This window comes from Malania oleifera, chromosome 3 (genome assembly GCF_029873635.1).
Source record: "Malania oleifera isolate guangnan ecotype guangnan chromosome 3, ASM2987363v1, whole genome shotgun sequence".
NCBI lineage: Eukaryota > Viridiplantae > Streptophyta > Magnoliopsida > Santalales > Ximeniaceae > Malania > Malania oleifera.
In genome coordinates, this window is record NC_080419.1 from 51,486,572 (window position 1) to 51,513,820 (window position 27,249).

The 27,249-nt window shown below is 39.1% G+C and overlaps 1 protein-coding gene across 1 annotated transcript in view; it reads left to right on the forward strand.

The window, feature by feature from the left end:
* The first annotated feature begins 11,629 nt into the window (after nucleotides 1-11,629).
* The window catches only part of LOC131151618 (uncharacterized), an 87,878-nt gene continuing 72,258 nt past the window's right edge, over nucleotides 11,630-27,249 (forward strand). Inside the window, exon 1 of the mRNA XM_058102886.1 lies at nucleotides 11,630-13,316. Coding sequence (XP_057958869.1) covers nucleotides 12,915-13,316 — 402 coding nt within the window. The 5' untranslated portion in view covers nucleotides 11,630-12,914. The remainder of the gene's footprint in view (nucleotides 13,317-27,249) is intronic.

The window sequence follows — 27,249 nt, forward strand, 5'->3', positions numbered from 1 at the left end:
TGAAAATGGGGGAGTATGAGAGACAATCGGAAGAAAATGGAGAGATACTAGCGAACATTTTGTGTTCCCAAAACTAAACATGCCGAGAGACTCGAAGACGCTTGGCTATGGGGTCATAGCACCGATAACCCTTGTGTTCAATGCCATAACCAAGAAAGCAACAGAGACGAGAGTGAGGTTCAAGTTTTGTATGTTCATAAGGTGGAAGCAAAACAAAGCAAGCACAACCAAAGACTTTGAGAAGAGAATAATCAGGTACCTTTCCATATAGAGCCTCATACGGGGATTTATTGGAAAGAGTAAGGGTTGGAACACGATTAATAGTGTAAACAGTGATAAGAGCAGCTTCACCCCAAAAGGATTCCGAGAGGGATGCAGAGAAGAGTTAAGAGCGAACAGTGTCAAGAATGTGACGATGATTACGTTCGGCACGACCATTCTGTTGGGAGGTGGATGGACAAGATCGATGGGATAAGGTGAATGCCTCTCGAAGTTCTTCAATGAAAGGGGTAAAAGTATATTCCAGGGCATTATCGGATCGAAAGACTTTAATGGTGCGAGCAAACTGAGTTTTAATCATCTGCTTAAAGTCACGAAAAGCATTAAGTAACGCAGTGTGATTATGCAAAAGATAAATCCATATTTACCGAGAGTAATCATCGATAAGAATGAAAAAGTAACGAGACCCGCCTTTAGTAAGGATAGGAACAAGTCCCCAAATATCAGAATGAACCAAATCAAAAGGTGCAGAAGACAAAGAAATATTGTCATTAAAAGGTAAAACTTTTTGTTTTCCAAATTGACAAGGCATACAATCAAAATGTTTAAATTTAACATTTCCTAAGTAACCATTAGAAGCTAAAGACTGGACATGAGACAATGAGGCATGACCGAGACGAGAATGCCAAACACTAAAAGACACTACAACAAATTGAGACGGAGGAGAGCAAATGCAGAGATGTGAGCTCGAAAAGGCGACCAACTTTACGCCCAGTCCCAACAAGCTAGCCCGTATTTAGATCCTGTACATTACAACCTTTGTGAGAAAAGGTTAAGATCAAACCACATTCAACAAGTTGACCAACAGAAAGGAGATTGAGAGACAAGTTAGGCACAACATATGTATCAAGTACAAAAAAAGTAGGAGTAGAAAGATGACCAAGATGACTAACAGACATATGTGAACCATCAGCAGTATAAATTAAGGGAATAGAAGTTAAAGACTGCGTATGCATTACTAAAGAGGAATCAGAGGTCATATGATTGCAACAGACATAATCAATAAACCAAGGCGTAGAGGTACCTTCGGAGACTAATAAGGCAGTAGAAGTGTGGGATAGAACCTGGGTGATAATTGCTTTAAGATCAGCTGTAGAAAGAGACGACAAAGGAGGTGCAGAAGATGGAGCAGAAATTGAGGAGCTAGTGGAGACAGCAGCAACAGGCTTAGAAGAGTAAGAGGCCTTAGCCTTGAGAGCATCCCGAGCATCCTTGGCCTTTTTCTTAGGACAATCGGAAATACGGTGATCGTCTTCCTTACAATAGTGGCAATGTCCATTGAAACGACGCGGTTTAGAAGATGCAACAGTTGCAGCAGGAGGAGCCAGAGTAGAGGAACGAGATGGAGCAGTAGCTAAAACCATATCGGTAGAATGAACCCGACGAGTTTGTTGGTGTGTCTCCCCAGAAATGAGCTCTGCAAGAGCAACCTCAAGTGTAGGAAGAGGAGATCGATGTAACAAAGAAGCTCGAGTATTCTCAAATTCATCCCGGATATGCATCATAAAGTATGTAAACTGACGACGATTCCGATATGCAACAAAAAGTTTAATCGACTGCTCATCAGAAAAAGCAGGGTCAGCTTAAGAAACTGATCCCAAATGCCACTAATCTGAGTATGAAACTCAGCAATAGATTGTCCAGGTTCCTAACGCATCTAGGAAAGCCTAGTTTCCAACTGAAACTCGAGAGTAGCATCACTACCACAGTTGTATCGTTTGGCGAAAAAGTCCCAAGCAAGTTTGGAATTACAAAATTTAGGAAGTAGACTCTGAATAGTAGGAACGGACGTGTAATGACCTGAAGAATAATGGTATTTAAATAATAAAAGAAAGGGAAATGGAAATCAGAAACAGAAGGAGGCAGTCGACTTCGTCGACGAATACAGGGGATTCGTCGACCTGTATTCGTCGACGAAGGTTTAAGAGAATTCGTCGATGAAGACTGAATTTTATCAACGAAGAAATACCGAGAGAGGTTTGAGCTGACTGAATTTCGTCGATGAGGACTGAATTTCATCGACGAATGACGTGGCTCGTCGACGAATCCAAGTCTATAAATACAAAAAAAATCTAGATTTTTACTTTCCGATTAAGAAATCTCTCCCCTCTCTCTCTCCCCTTTAGTTCTCTCTCTCTCTTTCATCGATTTCGGGCTAAATTTACACCGGATCGACAATCTGAAGCCACCACGATGCTCTTGGGAAAGTTCTCTCCAAATCTGCCGAAGTGGATCATTGGTGAAAGTAAGGTGGAAACCATCCCAAATTCAGGGTAAGACTTTCTACTCAATATTTGGATTTTTGACAGTTGAGGAAAGCATTATATGCTTAGAAATATTGAACTTTAGTTCTGGGGATATTATTTCGAGGATGTTGAGTTGAGAACCCTGCGGGTGCAGGGCAGATTTTCTTAGGGACTTTTCAGGAATCAGATAAGAGGATAAACTGAGCAAGTTCTTTTCGAGAAAATGTATGTATATTTATATAGCATTTGATTTCAGGAAAATAAATATATTTATATATGATTTATATTTGGGAAATATTGTTGAAAATTATCGTATGTTGAATACGCGAAAAATCTATTAGTGTGGCGTGAGTATAAAATGTTATGAAATACTATTTTCTGAAAATGTGATTATGATATAGATTTTTATAATGGAAAACTGGCGTATAGGCTAAGATTTTTATATGTTTTGCCAGCGTACTGGCCGTGCTATGTGTGTGATTTGCCAGCGTACGAGCTGAGCTATGGATATATTTTGCCAGCATATAGGCCGTGCTATGGATGTGATTTGCCAGTGTACGGGTTGTGTTATGATTTGCTGGCATACGGGCCGAGCTATGGATGTGATTTTCCAGCGTACGGGTTGTGCTATGATTTGCCGGCGTACGGGCCGAGCTATGATAAAATGTGTAATATCGGCATACGGGCCAATATATATGTATATATGTAAAATGATATGATTGATCTGATAATTAAAAAAAAAAGATATCCATGTATCACTATTTCAATATATGTTATATGATATCAGAACCTGGTTGGCTTGGTTTAGGCTAGCACTTGCACAGTACTGTTGGTATGTGTCAATGGTTTTCGTGATCATGATATATGTGTTAACGCTGCTGTATGGAGTGGTGTGAGATTGGATGGTCGATATGATTTCTAAGGAGTGTGTGGGCGCCCCTAGTGTACGGACCAGGTCTGGCAGACCCATTAGACTTACAGACTGTACTTTTGACTTGGCAGTGGTCGGCCAACCATTGTCAAGTCCCACCTTTGGGCCACACAACCCAGTTATGTGGGGGGCAATACATGACAATAGCTAACTAACCTACCAAGAATGTTTTGTATTATACTTTATGAGATGAAATATAATTATGAAAATGCAGTATGTCCTACCATATTTTGATATATATATATATATATATATGTTTTTTCCCATAGTTCTGTATGGTGTATGTATAACACGAAATACTCATGTTGCCACACACTGGTATTAGTTTATTTCCCTTACTGAGAGGTGTCTCACCCTAAAATTTTATAAACTTTTCAGAAGCCCCAGATAGGAGAGCGGGAAAAGTCCCGCTGATCTAAAGCTGTAGATCTGCCTTTCTAGAAGGCTAAGTATTTTGATAGGGTCGGATGTATTTTTTGGAATGGCCCTAAGACATCTTTTTGGGTTGAGTGTTGTATATAAATATATAGTGACTGTAGTAACTCTGGTATTGTCATGTATGGTATAATGAGATGTATATGATTGTGTATTTCTTGCTGCTTAGGCTTCTGCTATATGTTCTGATGTATCCCTGGTACCCACTGGTCCAGGTGGATTATAATATGCTGAGATTTTACTGTCGATTTTATAAAAAAAATGGAAATTAAGCAGGTCGCCACAGTTTGGTATTAGAGCCTAGGTTGTTAGGTTCTGTAGACTTTAGAATGCAGCGGAAACAATACCAGAGTTTAGGAAATGATTTGAGATTTTGTTCTACAATCTAGAGGCAAGACTTCCGTGGTAGTTTCTATGTTTTTCCTGGGGTGACGATTTCAGGAAAGCCATAGCAAGCTATTGTCGAGTTGTGTTCCTAGAATGTAGGACTGAGGATTAGAAATGAGCAAGAAATGTTAGATAAGTGGTGAGAATAGGTAGGTAAATTATGAGGATAGAATTTCTAAGTTGTATTTGTTATTTTCAGGATGGATTCTGAGAGGAATTAGTGCCCATGCGAGTGGCAGTGATGGAGCAGGACCATCAGGTGCAGCTGAGACCGACTCTGACGCGGTATTACGTAGCGCGGCTCAGCAGGTTATGGCTGAGATCACTAGGAGCTCGAGGGAGAAGAGTGGTCCATCTGCAAGCCATGGGTGCACAAAAGAGAAATTTACGAAGATGAATCCTCCAGCATTCTCATGTGGAGTTGATCCTGTAGCTGCTGAGAACTGGATGCAAGAGATTGAGAAAATCTTGGTTGTATTGCAGTGTACTAAGGAACAGAGGGTCCTCTTTTTGCCACCTATAGACTAACAAGAGAGGCTGAGAGGTGGTGGACTGCGGTGAGACTATTGGAGCAGCAGAGGGTGACTCCGATAGCCATGACATGGGACCGGTTTAAAGAATTGTTCTTTGATAGATATTTTCCAACTACTGTCAGAGAGGCTAAGGTAGAAGAGTTCCTGAGTCTAAAGCAGGGACAACTATCCGTCCAGTAGTATGCAGCACGTTTTATCGAGCTCTCTCGTTTCACCCCATACATTGTTCCTGATGAAGTGAAGAAGGTGAGACAGTTTGAGAGAGGCTTGAGGCGAAGTATATTTAAGTAGGTGGTGGTGCTGCAGATCTAGGACTTTGCTGAGTTGGTCGACATGGCGGCTTTGGCAAAGATTGGTGAGCGTCTTGATGCAGAGGAGTAGGGACAGAGAGATCTGCATCTACCAGCTACAAGCAGGGTCATAGATTGGGCCAGTGGAGGAGAGGTAATCATGGCAGAGGGTAAAGACAAGAGATGGGAGGACACGAGGTGTAGGCAGGGTAGGGTCCTCCAGTCTGTCAGACCTATGGTAGGAGGCACTAAGGAGAGTGTCGAGCTGATGGTGTGGTATGCTATCGCTGTGGTAGATCGGGGCACATGGTGCAAGACTGCCCTACCCCACCAGATGTTGTTCCAGCTCCCAGACCATACCAGAGAGGTTATTAGGTGCCACGTGGGGGCCAGCAGAGGAATACGGCTCCAGCCAAGGTGTTTACTCTAACACTGGGTGAGGCTAAGACGATAGGTGATGTGGTGACAGGTATGGTTATTATGCTTTCTTTTAAAGTTATTACGTTGTTTGATTTAGGAGCCACTCACTCGTTAGTATCTTTGGGGTGTGTTAAATTATGTGGGGCTGAAACACAATCATTAGAGGTTGAATTGTTGGTATCTACACCGACTAGTTTAGTGAGGTGTAGTAGGGTGCTCCGAGGTTGTCTAGTTGATATTCAAGGAAAGACTTTGTCTGCTGATCTGATAGTGCTAGACATGCATGAGTTTGATGTTATTTTTGGCATGGATTGGATAGCAACTAATTTTGCCAGCATAGATTGCTGAGCACGAGAGGTGGTATTTAGATCTCCGGGGGAAGCAGAATTCAAGTTCGTAGGGTCGCGAGTGCAATCCCTGCTTCAGCTATTTTCAGCTATTTAGGCCAGAATACTATTGCTGAGTGGTTGTCAGGGGTTTGTGGCTGTTGTGAAGGAGATGTCAGAGAATGAATTGAAACTTGCTAGCACACCTGTAGTAAAGGAGTTTATAGATGTTTTCCCAAATGAGTTACCAGGCTTGCCACCCGATCGTGAGGTAGATTTCTCTATTGATTTACCTTTTGGTACAACGCCGATTTCTAAAGTACCTTATCGGATGGCGCTAGTAGAATTGGCAGAATTAAAGAATTAGTTGCAAGATCTGCTTGATAAGGGCTTTATACGACCCAGTGTATCTCTGTGGGGAGCTCCAATTTTATTTGTGAAGAAGAAGGACGGGACTATGAGGATGTGTATTGACTATAGGGAGATTAATAAAGTGACAATCAAGAACAAATATCCTCTACCCCGTATCGACGATTTGTTTGACCAGCTCCAAGGTACATGGGTGTATTCAAAGATTGACCTTAGATCCGGCTACCATCAGGTAAAAGTGAAAGCAGAAAACGTCTTGAAGATGGCCTTCAGGACCAGGTATGGGCATTACGAGTTTCTTGTTATGCCATTTGGTTTGGCGAATGCTCTTGTGGTATTTATGGACATGATGAATAGAGTCTTCCACCAATACCTAGATCAGTTTTTTGTTGTGTTTATTGATGATGTACTGGTCTATTCGAGGAGCTATGAGGAGCATGAGACGCACCTAAGGTAGGTTTTACAGATACTTCGGGAAAAGAAGTTGTACGCCAAGTTCAATAAATGTGAATTCTGACTTGAGAAGGTCGTGTTCTTAGGGCATGTTGTATTTGGAGACGGTATTTCTGTGGATCCTAGCAAGATCGAGGCCGTAGTAAATTGGGCTAGACCGAGGAATGTCTAGGAGATCAGGAGTTTCTTGGGGCTAGTTGGCTATTACTGCCGTTTCGTTGAGGGATTCTCAGCTTTGTCAGGACCTTTGGCATGATTGACGAGGAAAAATGTCAGATTTGAGTGGGATGACAGCTGTGAGCAGAGTTTTCAAGAATTGAAGCAAAGATTAGTCACAACACCAGTTTTGATTATCCCATCAGGGGGTGAGGGGTATGTCATTTACAGTGATGTGTCCCTGAAGAGACTTGGCTGTGTATTGATGCAACATGGCAGGGTAGTGGCGTATGCGTCCAGGCAGTTGAAAGAATATGAAAAGAACTACCCTACACATGATCTTGAATTGGCTGCAGTGGTACACACATTGAAAATTTAGAGGCATTATCTGTATGGTGAGCAGTGCGAGATTTTCTCTAACCACAAGAGCTTAAAATATTTTTTCACCCAAAAGGAATTAAATATGAGACAGAGAAGTTGGTTAGAGTTGATTAAAGATTTTGATTGTACCATCAGTTATCACCCAAGGAAAGCAAACGTGGTAATTGATGCATTAAGCAGGAAATCCAGGGAACCAGTGTTGGTGGCTATGAAGATCCAGTATCCGATCATGATGAATCTGGAGAGACTCGACAAAGAATTGGTAGAGAGTGGTCCTCCAGTGTGTATTGTCAGCCTAGTACTATAGCCTACTCTGCAGGAAAGAATTAAAGCCGCCCAGAAGGAAGACCCAAAATTAGTAGAGGTGATAGACAGAGTACAGAATGGTTAGGGGGAGGAATTCAGTATTGTAGATAACGGAGCTTTGCGGCTCCGTACCAGATTATATGTTCCTGCCGATACAGAAATCAGGAAAACTATTTTAGAGGAGGCTCACAGATCTTTGTATATAGTTCATCCCGGTAGTACGAAGATGTACAAAAATCTGCGAGAGTCGTATTGGTGGAGTGGTATGAAGAGAGAGATTGCCGAGTATGTAGCCTAGTGTTTGACGTGCCAGCAGGTAAAGGCTGAGAACCAGAAGCCGGCAGGGCAGTTACAGCTGTTATTTATCCTAGAGTGGAAGTGGGATCATATATCTATGGATTTTGTGTCAGGACTACCGACGACATTACGTGGCCAGAATGTCATCTAGGTGATTGTTGACCGTTTGACTAAGACCACCCACTTTATATCTATCAAGATTAGTTATCCCCTCAGCCGTTTAGCAGAGATTTACGTCCAAGAGATAGTTCGTTCTCATGGGGTGCCAGTATCCATAGTGTCAGATCGAGACCCGCGTTTCACGTCATGATTCTGGAGAAGTTTACAGGAAGCTTTAGGATCTTAGCTATTTTTCAGCACGACATTCCATCCTTAGTCAGATGGGCAAACTGAGAGGACAATACAGACATTAAAGAATATGCTCCGTGTGTGAGTATTGATTTTTGGGGGTAGCTGGACTCAGTTCATGCCACTAGTAGAATTTGCATATAATAACAGTTACTAGTTCAACATTGGCATGGCACCATTTGAGGCTCTATACGGTAGGAGATGTCGTTCTCCTTTGTTTTCAAATGAAGTAGGTGAGTGGCGAGTAGTGGGGCCGGAGCTTATACAGCAAGCGTGTGATAAAGTTTGGCTTATCAGGGACAGGATCAGTGCAGCTTAGAGCCAACAAAAAAGTTATGCTGATAATTGTCGCAGAAATCTGGAATTTGATGTGGGTAATCATGTGTTTTTTAAGATAGCTCCGTTGAAAGGGTTAATGCGATTTGGGAAGAAGGGTAAACTTAGTCCTAGGCTTATCGGTCTATTTGAGATTCTGGATAAAGTTGGGTTGATAGCCTATAGGCTAACTTTACCACCTATGTTGTCCAGAATCCACAACGTATTTCATATTACTATGTTGAGGAAATACATCCAAAATCCTTCTCATATCATCAGTTATGATGAATTAGAGCTTAGTGATTCACTGGTGTAAGAGGAGGTGCCCATACACATTTTGGATAGGAAAGCACAAGAGCTACGTAACAAGAAGATTCCTTAGGTAAAAGTTTTGTAGAGGAATCATGCGGTAGAAGAGGCTTCTTGGGAGTCCAAGGAGCTTATGAGATAGAGGTATCCGCATCTATTCCAAGAAGTTTGATTAGATAAATGTAAGTAGTTAGGTAGTTTTCTTTTGCAGGTACATGTAATGGTTTAATTAGTTTAGCATTTTAGTTTTGGGAGAATTTTCTTTTGTTTATATGTAATCTCCCAGGACTCAGAGTGTAACCACAGTATTCCTCCGCCATAAGTGAGGGTAAGTAATAAATAAGTAGACCCCTTTTCTTGTTAAGGGATGACAAGTTACGTGAATGGTAAATTTCGAGGACGAAATTTTATAAGGAGGGGAGAATGTAACGACCTAAAGAATAATGGTATTTAAATAATAAAAGAAAGGGAAATGGAAATCGAAAACAGAAGGAGGCAGCGTTCGTCGATGACATTGCACTTTGGAAGGAATAACCAAGGGTAAATCATCAGGGCTTCGTTGACGAATATAGGGGATTTGTCGACGAAGGTTTAAGAGAATTCATTGACGAAGACTGAATTTAGTCGACGAAGAAATACTGAGAGAGGTTTGAGCTGACTAAATTTCGTCGACAAGGACTGAATTTCGTCAACAAAATTAATGAAGGATTCGTCAACGAATGACGTGGCTCGTTGATGAATCCAGTTCTATAAATACAAAAAAATCCCTATTTTTACTTTCCAATTAAGAAATCTCTCTCCTCTCTCTCTCTCTCCTCTTCAGTTCTCTCTCTCTCTTTCGTCGATTTCGGGTTAAATTTACGCCGGATCGACAATCTGAAGCCACCACGACGCTCTTGGGGAAGTTCTCTCCAAATCTACTGAAGCGGATCATTGGTGAAAGTAAGGTGGAAATCATTCAAAATTCAGGGTAAGACTTTCTACTCAATATTTGGATTTTTGACAGTTGAGGAAAGTGTTATATGCTTAGAAATACTGAATTTTAGTTATGGGGAATATTGTTTCCAGGGTATTGAGTTGAGAACCCTGCGGATGTGGGACAAATTTTCTTAGGGACTTTTCAGGAATCAGGTAATGGGATAACTAAGTTAGTTCTTTTCGAAAAAATGTATGTATATTTATATAGCATTTGATTTCAGGAAAGTAAATATATTTATATATGATTTATATTTGGGAAATATTGTTGAAAATTATCGTATGTTGAATACGCGAAAAATTTATTAGTGTGACATGAGTATAAAATGTTATGAAATACTATTTTCTGGAAATGTGATTAAGATATAGATTTTTATAATGGAAAATCGGTGTACGGGTCGAGATTTTTATATGTTTTGTCGGCGTACGGGCCATGCTATGTGTGTGATTTGCTAGCGTACGGGCTGTGCTATGATTTGCCGGCATACGGGCTAAGCTATGGATGTGATTTGCCAGCGTACAGGTTGTACTATGATTTGCCAGCGTACAGGCCTAGCTATGATAAAATGTGTAATACCAGTGTATGGGGCGATGATTTTCATGATATATGTATATATGTAAAATGATATGATTGATCTAATAATTAATGATATAAAATATTCATGTATCACTGTTTCAATATATGTTATATGATATCAGAACCTGGTTGGCTTGGTTTAGGCTAGCACTTGCATAGTACCGTTGCTATGTGTCCATGGTCTTCGTGATCATGATATCTGTGTTAACGCCGCTGTATAGAGTGGTGTGAGATTGGATGGTCAATGTGGTTTTTAAGGAGTGTGTAAGCGCCCCTAGTGTACGGACTAGGTCTGGCAGACCCATCAGACTTACAGACTGTACTTTTGACTTGGCAGTGGTCGGTCAACCATTGTCAGGTCCCGCCTTTGGGCCACACAACCCAGTTATGTGGGGATAATACATGACAACAGCCAACTAACCTACCAGAAATGTTTTGTATTATACTTTATAAGATGAAATATAATTATGAAAATGCAGTATGTTCTGCCATGATTTGATATATATATGTTTTTCCTAGATTGACAAAACAGTTACTAAATATGTTATGGATGGTGTATGTATAACATGAAATACTTATGTTGTCACACACTGATATTAGTTTATTTCCCTTACTAAGAGGTGTCTCACCCCAAAATTTTATAAACTTTTCAGGAGCCCCAGATAGGAGAGCGGGAAAAGCCCCGCTGATCTAGAGCTGTAGATCTGCCCTTCTAGAAGGGTAAGTATTTTGATAGGGTCGGATGTATTTTGTGGAAATGGCCCTAAGACATCTTTTTGGGTTGAGTGTTGTATATAAATATACAGTGACTGTAGTAACTCTAGTATTGTGATGTATGGTATAATGAGATGTTTATGATTGTATATTTCCTACTGCTTAGGCTTCTACTATATGTTCTGATGTATCTCTGGTACCCACGGGTCCAGGTGGATTATGATATGCTGAGATTTATACTGTTGATTTTATAAAAAAAAATTGAAATTAAGCAGGTCGTCACAGGATGTATTACTAAACCAGGAAAGAATCTTACAGTGAGTACTTTCCCATTCATGAAGAGCCTCATCAAACTCTTCTATTGATTGGGTATCAGTTTTCGTGGGTTTTTGTTTTGTTCCAGTGACAAAATGCCATAATCTCCGACCAATAAAAAAACTGACATTTGTTGGGCCCATGCATTGTAGTTGCAGCCATTCAGAACAATCTCTATAGGGCAAGCAACATCAGTTAAAGAGGTCATGTAGACAAAAAGGATGCAAGGATAATAACAAAAATTAAAGCACAATAATAAAATTAATCAAGTCTTAGCGTGATGCAAGGATAATAGCAAAAATTGAAGCATAGTAATAAAATTAAACAAGCCTCAGCGCCTCAGTTGTGCCTATGTAGCCGGGCTTCAGGTAGCTCGGCAGTGCTGAGGGACGCACAAGCTGGATAACCTTAGGCATGATGGTGACTCGCTTGGCGTGGAGTGCATAGCCCAGAGAAAGCTTCAAATTCAAGGACAAAAAATCGTGCTAAAGCCTAAACTGGGGAGAACGGGAGGGGGCTTCGCGACCCTACCCTTCAGCATAAAAAGGGCACTAGATGGGTAAAGAAAGAACCAATTATAGTGAAAAGTAAAACATCAAGGGATCAAATCTTTTCTGTACTTTTTCTTGCTCTCGCACAGGGGGGATGTAATGGCGTCGTCTGCTCCGTCGGCCTAAGAATCCTCCTTGGTGGAGCTCGTGGTGGAGGCAACGAAACCTCAAATGTAGGTTACGACTGTTGCGGCAGATGCAACGTCATTTGCAGAGGGAGAGGGGTCGTTTGATCATTGCCGCTGCATAGGATCATCCGGAGATTGACGATGATTAGCGATGACGGAGAGTCTGAAGCAGAGCTCTAATGGCGACGGTGGACAACGAGCAGGAAACTACATGGGGACGACAACGAGCAGGAACGGCGGTCGAGCGGGGGAAAGAGGTTTCAGTGAGCAGGAACGGGGACGACGTCGGACGGGGACGATAGCGAGCAGGGATGGCGACCGAGGGAAAAAAATTAGGTTAATTTTGGCTCTGATGCCATGTTAACATTAAAAAAAACTTTATTAATCTTTTTTTTGTACACATACAACTGTACAAGACCATCTTTTTACAAGAGAAGGAGACATACAAGGGTATTTTATGAAAATATACTAACAATAGTTAATTTATTTAAAATAAATAAAAATTTATAAAGTAGTACTATTTTATTGAATTAGTCTATAAATATAGTGAGAAGATCTAGTCTACTTAAATTTTTGTGTCCATCTTTGCTCAAATTGTTTGAAGAATTTTATGGAAGACTCTTTTGCATCTTTTAGATTTTTTTCTTAATCTAAATGCTTGAATGTTGTGAACTTGTCGTAAACTTTTTTGCGGTTTCGCAATAACTTAAAAAGGAAAAAGAAAAAGGAAAACAACAATACATTTGTTGAGCCAAAAGAAGAAAAAATAAAAGAGAAAAGAGAATAACATATTTTGCTAGTTGCCTCTGCAAAACCCTCTCGCCCCAAACCCCAGCGGCTGACACACGGTGGAGGTGGAGAAACAAGAGAACAATGGCGAAGAAGAGAGACCAATCACAAGATCTGCTGGAGACCCTCGGAGACTTCACGAGCAAAGAGAACTGGGACAAGTTCTTCAGTATCAGAGGCACTGAAGACCCCTTCGAGTGGTACGCCGAGTGGCCTCAACTCAAAGACCCTCTACTCTCGCACTTCCCCCGCTTCAATACCAACCGAAGTTCACAAAACTTTGCTGATGCTCCGGCGTCTTCTTCACCTCAAATTCTTGTGCCGGGTTGCGGCAATTCCCGGCTTTCCGAGCACATTTACGATGCTGGATATCGCGGCATTACCAACATTGATTTCTCGAAAGTGGTTATATCCGATATGTTGCGCCGCAACGTGCGTTTGCGGCCTGACATGCGGTGGCGTGTCATGGACATGATCAGCATGCAGGTTCTCTTTGATTTTTTTCCCCCTTCACTCTTTTATATTATTGTTGATATGTTTTTGCTGTATTTTATGTTGCCATTCACCACAATCAAGTAGAGTTTGATGAATTTAAAATTTTAGAGGACATGGACTGTAACATTTTAACGATAGTTTTATTTTGATACTTAAGCATTGAGCTGAATGGCCAGAAATAATGTTGCTGTGTACACCTTTAGTTTGTTTGCATCTCTTAAATGGTCCAAAATGGCTAAATTATGTAGATTCTTTTTTGTTGTGAGGGTATGGCCGTAAGCATGTACCAAATACAGGAACATTGGGATGATAATCTGAAGGTGATAAAGTTCATTTGGTTGCAGGCAATGAGGCAAGTCTGCAACAGTACCACGTGAGTGCATTTGTGAGAAAAGTTCAGGCCTCTTAAAATTTTGGAGAAAAAAAAAATTAAGGAATGTTGTTTGAGCTTGTTTGGTAGGGTGGAATGAAGCCCCATGGCTGTATTGGTGGGAATGGGCTATTTACTTTGGTGCAGAAAGGCTAAGATTTGATGAAGGGAGTCAAATTTGTTGTACCTCTTTTTCTTCATGGAGATTACAATCCTAGACCATGGTTTTAAGTAGCTGCTGTCACTATTACATAGCAGAATTTTGGGTTACCAATACCTTTACACATTGCTATATAGATATAAGCGAAAATCATTGCCATAGCTGCTGTTTCAGACCGCTACTGTTACATAGTGGTTGCTATGGCGGTTAAAGAACCTTTACAAGATTATTATGATAATTTTTTTTTAAAAATTTATTCTCATTTATTCTCATTTTCCATTTTAAAAATCAATCTTGATAGGCTATGTGAAGAAAGGGGAAGAAGGTTATACTGAGGAATTTTTTTTTGAATAAAAGATAATTTTATTAAAGCAAAAAAAAGATAATTTTATTAAAGAAATAAACAAAAGGATTATAACGAGACAATATTGGTTTCTTTGTAATATTCACAAGCTAGGCATTAATTAACAATTTTTTATGAATATTGCTTTATTAAAAATTATTTATTTGATAATATTAGTAATTTGATTTTTTTCCATATTCACAACCCTTTTTTTTTTATATGGATACTGTTTTTTTAAAAAATGTTTATTTTGATATATTAATAATTTGATATTTCTTTTCTATATTGCTCAACTGCAAACTTCTGTTTATTTCTATTTTATTCATGTTCAAGTTGTTAAATCTTTATTTTTATTGATGAATTTTATGATTATAGTAATATATTTTTAAAGGTTAGGTTTACAATGTAACTTGCTTCTCTAAGTTTACTAGATTTTTATTACTTTAACTGACAAAAAAAATGACTTGTTTAATTTATTGTATGTCCTACCTGTCTAATAGGTTAATGGAGTGTACAATGCTATTTGTTTCATTAATTAATTTTTACATGGTTAATGAAAAGTGTAAAAAATATATAATTTTTTTGCCAATAGTGGTTTAAATCCAATGTAAATTTTATCATCATTAGTGAATAACGATAGTAAATTGAACCATATAATTCATAATGCTAAAAAAATCTTTTGGAGAAGGGTCAAGAGCTTCAAACGTGCAAGTATACTACTATACATTAGGTTGTGCATGCTTGAAAAATTTTTATGACTATGGCACTTGCTTTTTTCTATGTGACATCTACGACTCATACATTAATCTCTTATTGGGACCCTCGCGAAGAAGAGCTTGAGAAACACTAGTAGCCAATTGCTAATAATTTTCTCTGGTGAGATATCTTAGTGCATACACCGTTGATATCGAGCGAGCTCCTCTGGTGATAGAGAACCTCTATTCCTCTTTCCAACTGCCTTCAAGATGAAGGACTCTTGTCGCTAGAACTGAGATGAATGAAGGATCATAGCGAAGGTTATCCTCGTCGTCTACATTTGCATTCCTTCTCTGAGTTTGCTATCATGTTAGTCCATTTGTTAAAGGGAAGATAGACGTCCTAGTGCCCCTTTGAGTGTGAGTACACTTCATTTGATATGTGGTGGTAGTCTGTCTCGCTGTTATGGGACTTCGCGACCATCATAGAAGCCCTTATTTTAGTGTGAATTTCTTATTTGAGCTTGTGTTCATGTTGGTCCCCTTGATACAAGGTTGTATCTTCATAGAATACAATCTTTCTCATTGCCGTTGTCTTCCTAGCCTTTAGTTCTATGACTCAATTCAGGAAGATTGGAGCCTGGCACCTATCATATCTTCATCTGTCAACCCTTTTACTCGAAGTATGCAATAGCGTTTGTCAAACTCTCCATTGGTTCTTAGTTGGCTTCTTGCATCTACTTCAGTCCTTCAAGACTCTGGGGGGAAGGTCTAAGATGAATGGCTATTCTATAGTGAATATTGATATTTATTTTTTTTTAAACACAAACCACCTTGATCTTACAACATTCTAACTTTGCAAGGAGATTCATTTCATTTATTTTATTGAAGAAGGAGGAATTTTTGTGGATTCTGAGATCAGTGGGAGTAATTTGTTCATGTTCTCAAGGGGCAGTAGTTGGGAATTGGAGGGATATATTTTTAGAAGAGGAGGCTAGGTTCGATTGGGGTTGCGTAGGAATGAGAAAGGAAGATTTATCTGCATTGAGCAGCTCTCTCTTAGAGGTTAGAAGCAAGCCTTTTGTATTCTAGAGGGTAAACAGTATGAAAGATGGTAGAAGTTTATGGAAGCCCGAATGAGCTATCAACCAAAATTGAAGAAAATCGGAGCATCAGCTGTGCAAATTCACATTGTGGCTTTACGAATATCATTTGCCATGAGGAGAAACTAGAGAAAGATGACGTTTTCTAGAGGCTGTTAGAAAATTGCTCCTTTGTCGACGTTGTTAGAGATTGCCCTGCTAAGGAAGGGAGAATTCCCAGGAGGAGCTTTGGCTGGGATAGTCTTGGGCTGAGAAGCGCTGTAGTAAATGAGTTGAGAAGGGTAAAAATACTATGACCTCTAACTGTTTCTAGGAGATGGACCCGAGGCCCGTTGGCACAAAAGATAGGGGTCTTAATGATTCGAGCTCCTTTTCAAGTGGCTTGGGGGTTAACTTCAATGGAGTAGAAATGGGGAGAAATTTAGTAGGGGATGTTAGAAGAGCCCTTTAGAGAAACTAAAGGGAGGGGATTCAAAGGTAAAATGCTTGGGAGACTTGAAGGTAGAGGAAGAGAATTTGGGTAATGATACATAGAACAACGAGAGGGGAAATGTTTCTTCTGTTAGTGACATAAGACCTTCTTTAACCCCAGTTGATGGGGAATTAGAAAGGGAGTTAGAGATTCCTGAAAAAAAAGGGAGGAACTTTATGCATTGAATGCGGGGGAGGGATTGGTGAAGTATTCAAAGGAGTTGTTGGGTAGAGAATTAAGGGTATTTAGATCAGTGATGATGAAGGGGAGGTCTCAAATATGGAAGATGACACAAGTAGGAATTGTGGGGAGGAATTGTTGGTTGATTAGTTGAGAGCTGACTTAGATTTGGATGAAGGGGATGCCTAGGCCCTATTTACAGAGGGGCTTTGGAAGCGAGGGAGTGGAAGCCTTGGGATAGTGTGATGTTCACATGCAATTTACGCATCATTGTGGGAAAGAGTGTGTTCAATTGTTCTCTGACACTTTGCAAGAAGGTACGAATGCTATTAATCACAACTTAAATCAGACGAAAGACTTGATTGATAAGAGGTCTTTGTCTCGTCCCTGAGCCTATTCCTGATATGATGGGCTTTGTTGATATTCCTTCCATTAGTGGTGATGGGGGTATTGATGATGAAGAATATATCTCTATGGTTGACTGGAATCTTCTAAATCTGGAAAAGGTATTCATCCCCTTCCCGTTCAATCCATTTTCCCTTTTGACACTTTATGCCACAGGAAGGCTTTTGCTAGGGGTAGTGCTTCTGATGTTGGCTTGGGGGGGTAGTGAGAGAGACTTTTCAAATCCAATTAAACTCCTTGAGGACTTGGGTTTAAAATTATTCCAGTTGGGGCTGAGGTGAAATTGGCTTTGAGTCCTAGAGTGTAAAGGGGCAGCCCAGTGCATAAAGTTCCCGCGTATGCAGGGTCCGAGGAAGGGGCAGACCACAATAGGTTTATAGTACGCAACCTTCCCTTACATTTTTGCAAGAGGTTGTTCCCCCGCCTCGAACCCGTGACCTCCAAGTCACATGGTGACAACCTTACCATTTTGCCTAAGTTCCCCCTCTTTGAGTCCCAGAGTGTGTGAGAGGAAAAAGAAGAAGGTTTACAAAGAGCAAAAGAACCTAGCCTCTTCTATCAATTATGGGGGATGGAAGGGAGTTGGGAAGGAAGGGGAACATGTGAAATCATGAAGATTGTTAGTTGGAATCTAAAATGTCTAGGGGGGCTTTAGAAAGAGAGGATTAATTAGAGAGGTTCTACTTAGATATTCTCTTGACGTTGTTTTGATGCAAGAGACCAAGACTGAGATTGTAGATGAGGGGGTTGTTAGAGGGATTTGTGAAGTTCTTCGTAAGGATTGGGCTTTTCTATGCTCTCAAGGGTCAATGGTGAAAGTAACGGTGTAATCCCAAGAGTTGGGTGAATTGGGCATTTCAAAAATTATTATGCGGAATATGAGTTTATTTTAAACCTTTTAAAATTTATCAATCACAATCTCAATCTCAATCTCAATCAACTAATCAGCGACAGTACTATACCAATAGACGATCCTAGGTATATATGAAACTGAAAAATATGATCTGAATTTTACCTTTAGCAATTTCAATAATCAATCCTGAATTCCAGCAACAACCAAGTATTTTCTTAAGACAAAAATTCAGTAATATAAATCAAGTACATTAGCTACTTATGCTTTGAATAATTAACCAACCATGATATCTTTACCTCAGCCTACCACAACTGAATTCAAGTATCAGTACTTGTCTGAATTTTCAGTTAAAACATAAACCATACAAATCGTCAACAAACCAATTTAATTACTTGAAGCAAACTCAATCAAATCTCAGCGTTCAGCAAATTTTCCTAACAAATTCAGAACATACAGAGCAGATTATAAAGTATAGAATTTAAAGAGATAGGGAAAGAAGATTGAACATCGGATTTTTTACAAGGTTCGGCTTACTGCCTACGTCCTTGCTCCAAGTAACTTGCTGTGAGGATTTCCTTTACCCACTCCGTTCAATAGGTGGACTGCACCTCTCTCCGTTGGTAGGTGGAGACCCCTCTCTAATGAGAACACCCTCTCGCTAGGCAAAGATTCTATCCCCGAATCGTCCGATTGCAAAATCAGCAAATTAATTGTTCGTGCAATTTGAATACTCTCACAGAAGAGCAGAATTTGTACAAGATTAAGCACTATATACTCAAAAACAACAATATGTAATTGAAGCTCATAGATAATTTAAACGGATTCTGATTGTAGTAGAAGAATTTTAGAGAATTGAAATCAGAATACGTTTAGGGCTTTGAATAAAACGCCAGTAGTTTTCTCAATTTTAAATCAAGAGTATAGAGAATGTATGCGCGAGTATTAGTTGCCCTAATGCGTAAATAAACATCTTTATATATTGCAGGAAAATTTCTTACCGTTTTTCCCAGGTTTGGAAACCAAATCATTCAAATTTGGAAAGAAATTAGCACTGTTAGAAAGTTTAAAATATAGACTTCAGTCGCCTGAAGTATACCCTCAGTTTCCTGAACTATTTAAAAATAACGCTCTAGAACTAGCAGTAGCCATTTAGTCACCTGAATTCAAGAGGTTAGTCGCCTGAACTTAAGTTCTGATTTCTTCTTCATTGGCAGTAGCAATTCAGTCGCTTGAGCCTTAAACCACAGTCGCCTGAACACTATGCAACACAGTGTTTCTCAACTTTTGTTTCCAAAACTTGTTTGTCTTTACTTTGAAAAGGATTTTGGACTTTATGAAATTTTTTTTCCAGATTCTAAATCAAGTCGTTAAGTCCAGAATTAAATCCTAAGAGCTTCAGTTGCAGAATTGAAGTTTAAAAGTACTTACATGAGACTCTAATAAAAATTAAAACATTTAAACTCTAATTCTTCATGTCGTATAGCTTTAACATTGTTTAAGCTTGATCAGCACTTCAATAAGTTTGTATTCTTCATGACTTGTGAACTTAAAGTCAGCTTTTGGTCCATCTTCATCAGGTTCAATCATTGTGCTTGTAAAAACTATTAATATCTGAAATTTAACTCGAAAGCACAGTTAGTAACCTTAATTTGTTATCATCAAAATGAGATTAAGCCTTGTTAGGCCAACAAATGGGTGGTATTCTGTGGATGTGGGACGCTTACTTTATTTCTAGAATGGAAAGTTTATTGGGCTTCTTTTTTTCTCTCTCTCTCTCTCTCTCTCTCTCTCTCTCTCTCTCACTCTGCTTGGTTGAAGTGAAAGGTCGAGGTCAATGGTGGGGGCCGTCATCAGCCCTTAGGAGTTCCTTCTGGGATGAGCTTTATTCTGTTTTTGGCTTTTGCACTCCTAATTGGATAATGGGAGGTGATTCTAACGCTGTGAGGTTTCCTTGAGAGAAGAAGGGGGTAGTTTGGGTTAATGCCACTATGCAGAATTTTTATTTATTTATTAAGTATTGTTGTTTGAGAGATCTTCCTCGGATATTTTCTAGGGAAAAATTAAATCAAATGTTAGTTTGGGGAAAAATAAAATATTTGGCCTCTTTGTGGTGTGTTGGGTATAGATTTTTTAAAAAGTCAAGCTTTCAGGAGGTGCAAAAAGATTGGAGGGAACATGTTGGCTGGATGATTTTTTTTTCGTGTGCATTTTTTATGTTTTTCTTTTAGTCTTGGAATGTCCCAATTTGTATCAGGAGATTTCTTACTCTCCCTCTTATAAATTCTATTTCTATTAATGATATTTTCTTTTGTTATTAAAAAAAAATTACGTGTTTGGTGGGAGGAGCTAGAGTGGTGGCAATCAGGCATGACATATTCTTGTTTTGCATGGAGTGGGGGGATGAGTTCCCTAATCTCTCCCATTTTGTATGACCTAGGCCTGCTTTTGATCACTTTCCTATCATGATGGCGTTGGCCGTTGAGGAATGTTTCTTGGGGTAGCACTCCTTTTAGATTTGAAAATATGTGGTTGGATCATGATTTTTTCTGCCCCTGATGAGGAAATCTTGGAGCGAGGATGTGGAGAGGAGTTGGGAAGCATTTAGATTCATGAAGAAATTGAAGAGGTCAAAAGAGAAGTTGAAGGAATGAAATCAAAAGGTGTTTGGAGATTTAAGGTTTGGAAAAGACTAGTATTTAAGGAGAATTGGATCAGCTAGATAGGAAGGAAGACGGTGTTACCCTTTGGGAAGGGAGAGATGAAAAGGGAATCTTTTAATGAATTAGAGGAGATGATTTTCAAGGAAATGAGAAGTTGGGGACAAAAATGAAGTTTAAATGGGTCAAAGATGGTGACTGTAATTTCAAATTTTCCTATAGCTTAATGGGAAAATGAGGAAGAATTTGATTTGGCAGTTGGATGTGGGTTGGGGGGGGGGGGGAAGGTTATCTTCGAATAGAGTTGAATTGCTTATGAAATCACTGAATTTTGTTTTAATTTGCATTTTGAGATGGATGATAGTAGACCGAGGGTTGAAGTTTTTAGATTGGGATCCTTTATCTAGTAATAAGGTAGCTTGGTTGGAGAGACCCTTTGAGGAAGAGGAATTGAGGGCCATGGTCTTTGGTGTGGAGAGGGATAAAGCTTCAAGGTAGGACAGGTTCAATATGGTTTTTTTGCAAGATTGTTGGGAGGTGCTTAAAGGTGACTTGCTTAAGGTTTTTAATGAATTTTTATGGAAATGGGATTTTAAAGTAAGAATATTAATACCATTTTTATAACTTTGGTGTCGAAGAAGAGTAGATCCATCGAGATTTCAGACTATAGATCCCTATTAGTTTAGTTTCTAGTGTTTGTAAAATCATCACTAAAGTTTTAGCCACTAGGTTGAGTGTGGTGCTTGATAGGACTATCTCCAAGGCTCAAAATGTGTTTGTGCAGGGTTGACAAATTGTGGACGCCATTTTGGTTGCCAATGAGATTGTGCAGGATATTTGGAAAAAGAGGAAGAAGGGGCCCATTTTTAACTTAGATTTTGAGAAAGCGTATGATAGAATGATATGATATTGTGGATGCCATTTTGGTTGTCAATGAGGTTGTGGAGAACATTTGGAAAAAGAGGAAGAAGGGGCCCATTTTTAAGTTAGATTTTGAGAAAGCGTATGATAGAATGATATGGAATCTCCTAGATAAGATTTTTGTGAGAAAGGGGTTTGGGGAGAGATGGCATCGATGGATAAGAGGATGCTTGCATAACGTGAGCTACTTGGTTTTAGCGAATGGTGAGCCTAAATCTTTGTTTAAGGCTACAAGAGGGATTATGCAAAGTGAGCCTCTCTCCCTTGTGTTTGTTTGTTTCAGTGGCTGATATTTTGAGTAGCTTGGTGGATACGGTTGTGGATAGCAGTTTAGGGTTGGAGGTGAGGGAGGGGGTGATGGTTTTGCACCTTAAGTTCCAGATGATACTATTTTTTTCTTAGAGGGTCATAGACCCTCCTTTTTGAATATTTTTGGCCTTATCCACATTTTTGAGAAGGCTTTTGGGCTTAAGATCAATATGTGGAAAGGCAATATTGCAGCTATTATTATTAGTGTGCCGAACAAGAGCGTTAGGGAACGATCCTCGGAGGTGGATGTAGTGTTTGGATTGGCTGTTGGCCTATTTAGGGGTTCCTTTGGGGAGTAACCCAAGAAGTCTTTGGATGTTGTTCTGACATTTTTCGATGAGGATGGCTGCGAGTATTTTTTTGAGGAAGAAGTTGTATTTGCTGGTTTGGGAGAAAATACATTATTTGGCTTTTTCTTTCGTTTGTGGTTCTTGGGAATTTTAAGGGGGTGAGCTTTCAGATATTCAGTGTGATTGGTGGTATTTGCTTGAATGTTAGATTGTGCTGGTTTCATTTGTTCTTTTTAGTTTTCGATTTTTCTCTGTTTTTGGTTGGATTTTTCCAGCCTTTGTTAAGGAGATGTCTTATTCCCCTGGTTGTAAATTCTTAACGTATGAATAATATTCTTCTTTTTCTATTAAAAAAAATAAAATTTGCTACTCATTCTTCTCGCTTGCACTCATGCCAGTATGCTATGGTACTCTCTACTGCTATTTAAAACCATGTTGGAAAGCTAGGAATCACTGATACCAACACAAGACACAGGGACGCCACAATACTGACATGCTGATATGACAATTTCAAAAAATGAAGATATGACACAGCAGTATACATTAATTAGTTAATATAAAAATACATATTTAGGCATGCTTTTCCTCTAAGATGACAAATATTGTGATAATTTTGATTTAAAATGAAATATAAGCATCATTCATGCAAAATTATCAATTGCACATTTTATAAACTACATTTATACAATCATCAATACATTCATATTATGGTATATTGTTGGACGTATATTGGTCCAACAACAAAAAAACAACTCAAGGGTATGGCTAATGGTGACAACGGGCATGGCTTAAAGTCCAATAAGAAAGTGGTAAAATAGTGATGGCTTTAGGGGTTGGGGGGGGGGGGGGGATTTTGGAGGCTGGAAAGTATGATGGTGCTTTACGAGGTTGCCATAGTGGCATTAGGGCTCCAAAGTCCAACAACTCCAATGTCAAAGAACCGATTGACTCTCCATCTCTTGGATTCTCCTCAATAATTTATTTATTTATCTTGGGTTTTGTTAACAAAATTAAAGGGGGCAGCAAGAGACAGCATTTTTTTGGTGCAAGAACTGTCCTAGAGGTGTCCTCGCCATGTTGAGATTTGTCTCAGCCATGTCTAAAAATAAAAAATTAAAATAATTAGTTTTTTCCATGTGTGTCAGATATGTGTTGAGAGGATGTGTCAATATCTGACACGTGTTGGACACTGACACTCTAGGCTTCTAGAAGTCTTAGTGTTTTGTAGCTAGAAAATATGGGTTTTTTCTTTTTGTCTTTTTGTTGGTAGCAAACATGTTTCAAAAGTCATATTGTGCATGGACCAACTTTATGGTTACGACAAGATTATATTGCTTCCAACAAGAAGTTTATGAGAAAATGGTTTTGGAGATGCTGGAAGATGAGAACTGACAAAATAGACCATTCCAATCACTTCCTGAGTCCAAATTATTAGTGAATCCATCTTCAATTTGTTATTGTAGAATAGGAGAGCAAGTTCATGAAGATGGAACTAGTGGATTATATAATTCAACTACTCGATTTAATTTCAACGGGAATGAATATACTGTAATTGTGAGAATACTTTGGGTAAAACTTGATATTATGAGAGAGCAAAGTGCTGGCAAATCTTTTAGCTATAGGTTTGCAACTCATAGGCGTTAAATGGATGTTGCTCAAAGCCATGATGAAGTGGTAAAATGATTGTGAGTGATGATGTAATTGGGTAGGTGAATTGTTGAGTTGAAGAATCACATTCATAGGGATATATATGTGGTTGTTATCCAAGATCTTAGACAATTGATGAACATGTTTGATAACATTACTATGTGTCGCGAGCCAAGCTTGTTCAAGGCAAACTTGTCTTGTGTACATGAGATGGGTAACCATTTTGTAAATGGTAGTATAAGTTTTATTCATGGAGTGAGTTTATGACTTAGTGTAAAAATGAGAGAAACTCCTCAGTCAGTTTATGTTTCCTAGTGCCAGAGCTAGAATAGCATAGAAAGCTCTTTAGGGAAGGGTGAGTGTTCATCAATCATTGTAAAACTCTCTAGTATTTGTAAATGTGTTTAGCCTACTTGCTTCCCTTGATAGAGACACATTGCCTACAGAGGTTTAAGTAATGAATTACTTTGCTTTACAATTTACTGCATGATTCTCATTTTCTTACATGATTGTTTACTGCTTCGTTACTTTGCATTCGATGGTTGTGATTGTGTTCTTATGGTAAACTGCGATATACTTTCTGTTGACTAGTTAAGTAGAGTGCTTTATCTAGTGCTTTACAACCCTTCACAAGGTGTGACATGTTTGACCCATGGCGGTATTTGGAGCTTGATTAATTGCTTCATAAATTTGGTTGCCTTTGTATTGTGGGTAAGGCTGTTAGAATCGAGATCCTACATAGGATCGTTTGGAGGGTCTGCAGAATCAGATTGTAGGATTGGATGGTGGATCGTAAGATTCTACTTAACAATGTAAAGTAAATCCTAAAAACTTGGTAGTAAGTCCAAGAAATTATAACAAATTTTAGGAATGTAGCTAGCTTGTTAGTTAGCACCTAGCAGGTTATTTCTTCTACAATTTTGACCCTAAAAACAAAATCTGAATAGCATGAACTACAAAGTGCTCTGCAAAGGGTAGCCTGTTGCTAGCTTATTTACGTAATAATTATAATTAAAAGGGAAAGCAAAAAAGAATGAAGAGAAGAAGGAAGAAGAAATTGCTAATCTTAATTCAATGAACTGATGTAAATTTCTTAGTTTCTACAGTTTTGTCATCAGACCATAGGATGAAGAAGAGGAGAAGCAGGAAAAAAAGGAGGAAGAGGAAGAGCGTTTTGTTAGTCGCAAAGAAAAAGAAGAGGAAAAAGAAACCTATATACTCTTTGCTTTAGGAAAAAAAATGGGTCTTTGGCTTGCCGAAGATAAGAGAAAAAAAAAGGAAGAAAGTAAAAAAAAACTACAAAGATAATGCATAACTTCTGCAGGCCTGCAACTTTAGGCTATCAGGTTAACTGCGCAACTCCTTATTTGTTGAAGCTCTTTGCTGATTTCAAAACTCTTAACTGGCCTCTAATGTTGCTGGAAGAAGGAACAGTCCAAGCCAGATGGACAGCCTAGGATCCATCTATCAAGAACTCTAAGCTCTCAGAAAGCTTTCCATTTTGAAGGAAGAGAGCTTTTAAGAGATGCTCAATTGCTATTTTGATTTGGATCGAACAAATCCTAGAACATGCTTGTTATTTTTTGCCATAATTTTAACTCATTTGAGCCAACTAGACCAAATTTTGTGTCTATTGCAAAAGTAAAGTGTTTGGGCCAATAAAAATATATATTTGGCCTTTTTCTTAAAATCCTAAATAGGAAAAATCCAAATTCCATTGCAAAAGTAGGATTGGTGGGATTGCAAGTAGTATCGCGATCCTAAGATCCTAACAATAAGATCCTACTAGGATCCTATTTTGTTAAGATTCTACTTAAGATCTGGATCAATTAGACCGGTATGGATTGCAAGGTCGTAGAATTGCACAATCCGGATTGGGATTTTGATAACCATGATTATGGGATTGTGTGAAACATTGGTAAGAGACCATGCCAACCAATACTGAGAGAATTGAGGCGCTAGAGGCGCAGGATGAGACAGCCAACCATGTGGCCATGGAGATGACCAAACTTGTCGAACGTGTTGATGTATTGGAGGGATAACAAAACATAAACAGGGTTCTCCAAATCCGAATATATGGGGGTGCTCGTGAGGCTAAAGAGTTGGAAAACTTCTTTTTTGACATGTGGCAATGATGCCATGTGGTGAGGACTGACTCAGAGGAGGTGAAAGTGTCCATGGCGACTGTGTACTTGGGTGGTGATGCTAAGCTGTGATGGGGCACCAAGTATGATGGTGGGATACATCAGTGTTTTAAAAGGCGAAGGCGTGAGGTGAGGCATTTTACCCTCCACGAGGCAAGGCGTTGAGGCGTAAGCATTTTGGGACTATATTTTTTTAACTAATTAATAAAATCAATTTATATATAGTAAAAAAAATGAGAAAAAATTTAGAATAATGGAGAAAAAAAACATAATTTTTAAATATCATATAGGCCAAAACATTACAAATGGTTTCCATTAATTTTTAAATTTAAAAATTAAAAAGCTTAGGCACCTTTTAAAACATGGGTTTTTATTGTAAAAGAAGAGCCCAAATTTTTACATTAAGCCCAAAATCTTGAAATCTAGGGCAAAATAGCTCCTAGCTCTGTTCGATAGCTTCAATGTTCCCTTTAAACACTCTCGTCTCCCTTTGGTTCTCCTGTACTCTAGTCGAGAGAGGATGAAGAAGCTTCGTCGAGAGAGGAATTTTTGCTAGAGAAATCGTTGGAGGAATCATCGAGAGAGGAGAAGACTGGAGGCTTCGTCAAGAAAGGAGAGGAATGGAGACTTCGAAGAGAGAGTAGAGGCTTCGTCGAGAGAGCAGAAGAGAAGAAGTTTCGTGGGAGAGAGGGAGGACAGGGTTTTAGGTGCGTTCTGGTTCTACCTTTTTTAATTTATGTTTTAAACCAAGAATCCCAAAAGGTGTACTCCTTGACATTTGAGGCGTAAAAAGGTGAGCCTTTACACCTGATGTGTACGCCTTCTCACCTAAGGCGTACGCCTTTGTGGAATTATGCATTTCCACTTACGCCTTAGAGCGTTTTAGGCCCAAATCACCTCAAGGTGCGCCTCAATTACGCCTTTTAAATCATTGGGATACATAATGGATGGTATATTGGTATATACTTAATAGTTGGACAGATTTGAAGAGAGAGCTCAAGGCCAATTCTTTCCGGGAAATTGAGTACAATGCTTTGGAGATTGTTAGATTTCAAACACATTGGTATAGTCAGTGAGTATGTGAAACAAAGCTCTCTGCTTTGATGTTGGATATTTGAGACATGTTGGAAAAGGATAAACTGTTTTGTTTTCTTGATAGGTTGGAATTGTGGGTAAGGGCATAGACTGCCGCAAAAAGCTTGACTGACTATGCTAGAGAGATTTCCACAATGTTCAAAGAGAGTGGCATGTTGGATGGAAACCCAAAGTAAAGGAAGTAGAGGAGTTGATACCAAGTCATCGACTTCAAAGGTAGCTTCGTTGTCTTGATCTTCTAACACAACTAATGGTAAGGGTAAGTTGACATGCTTCTTAT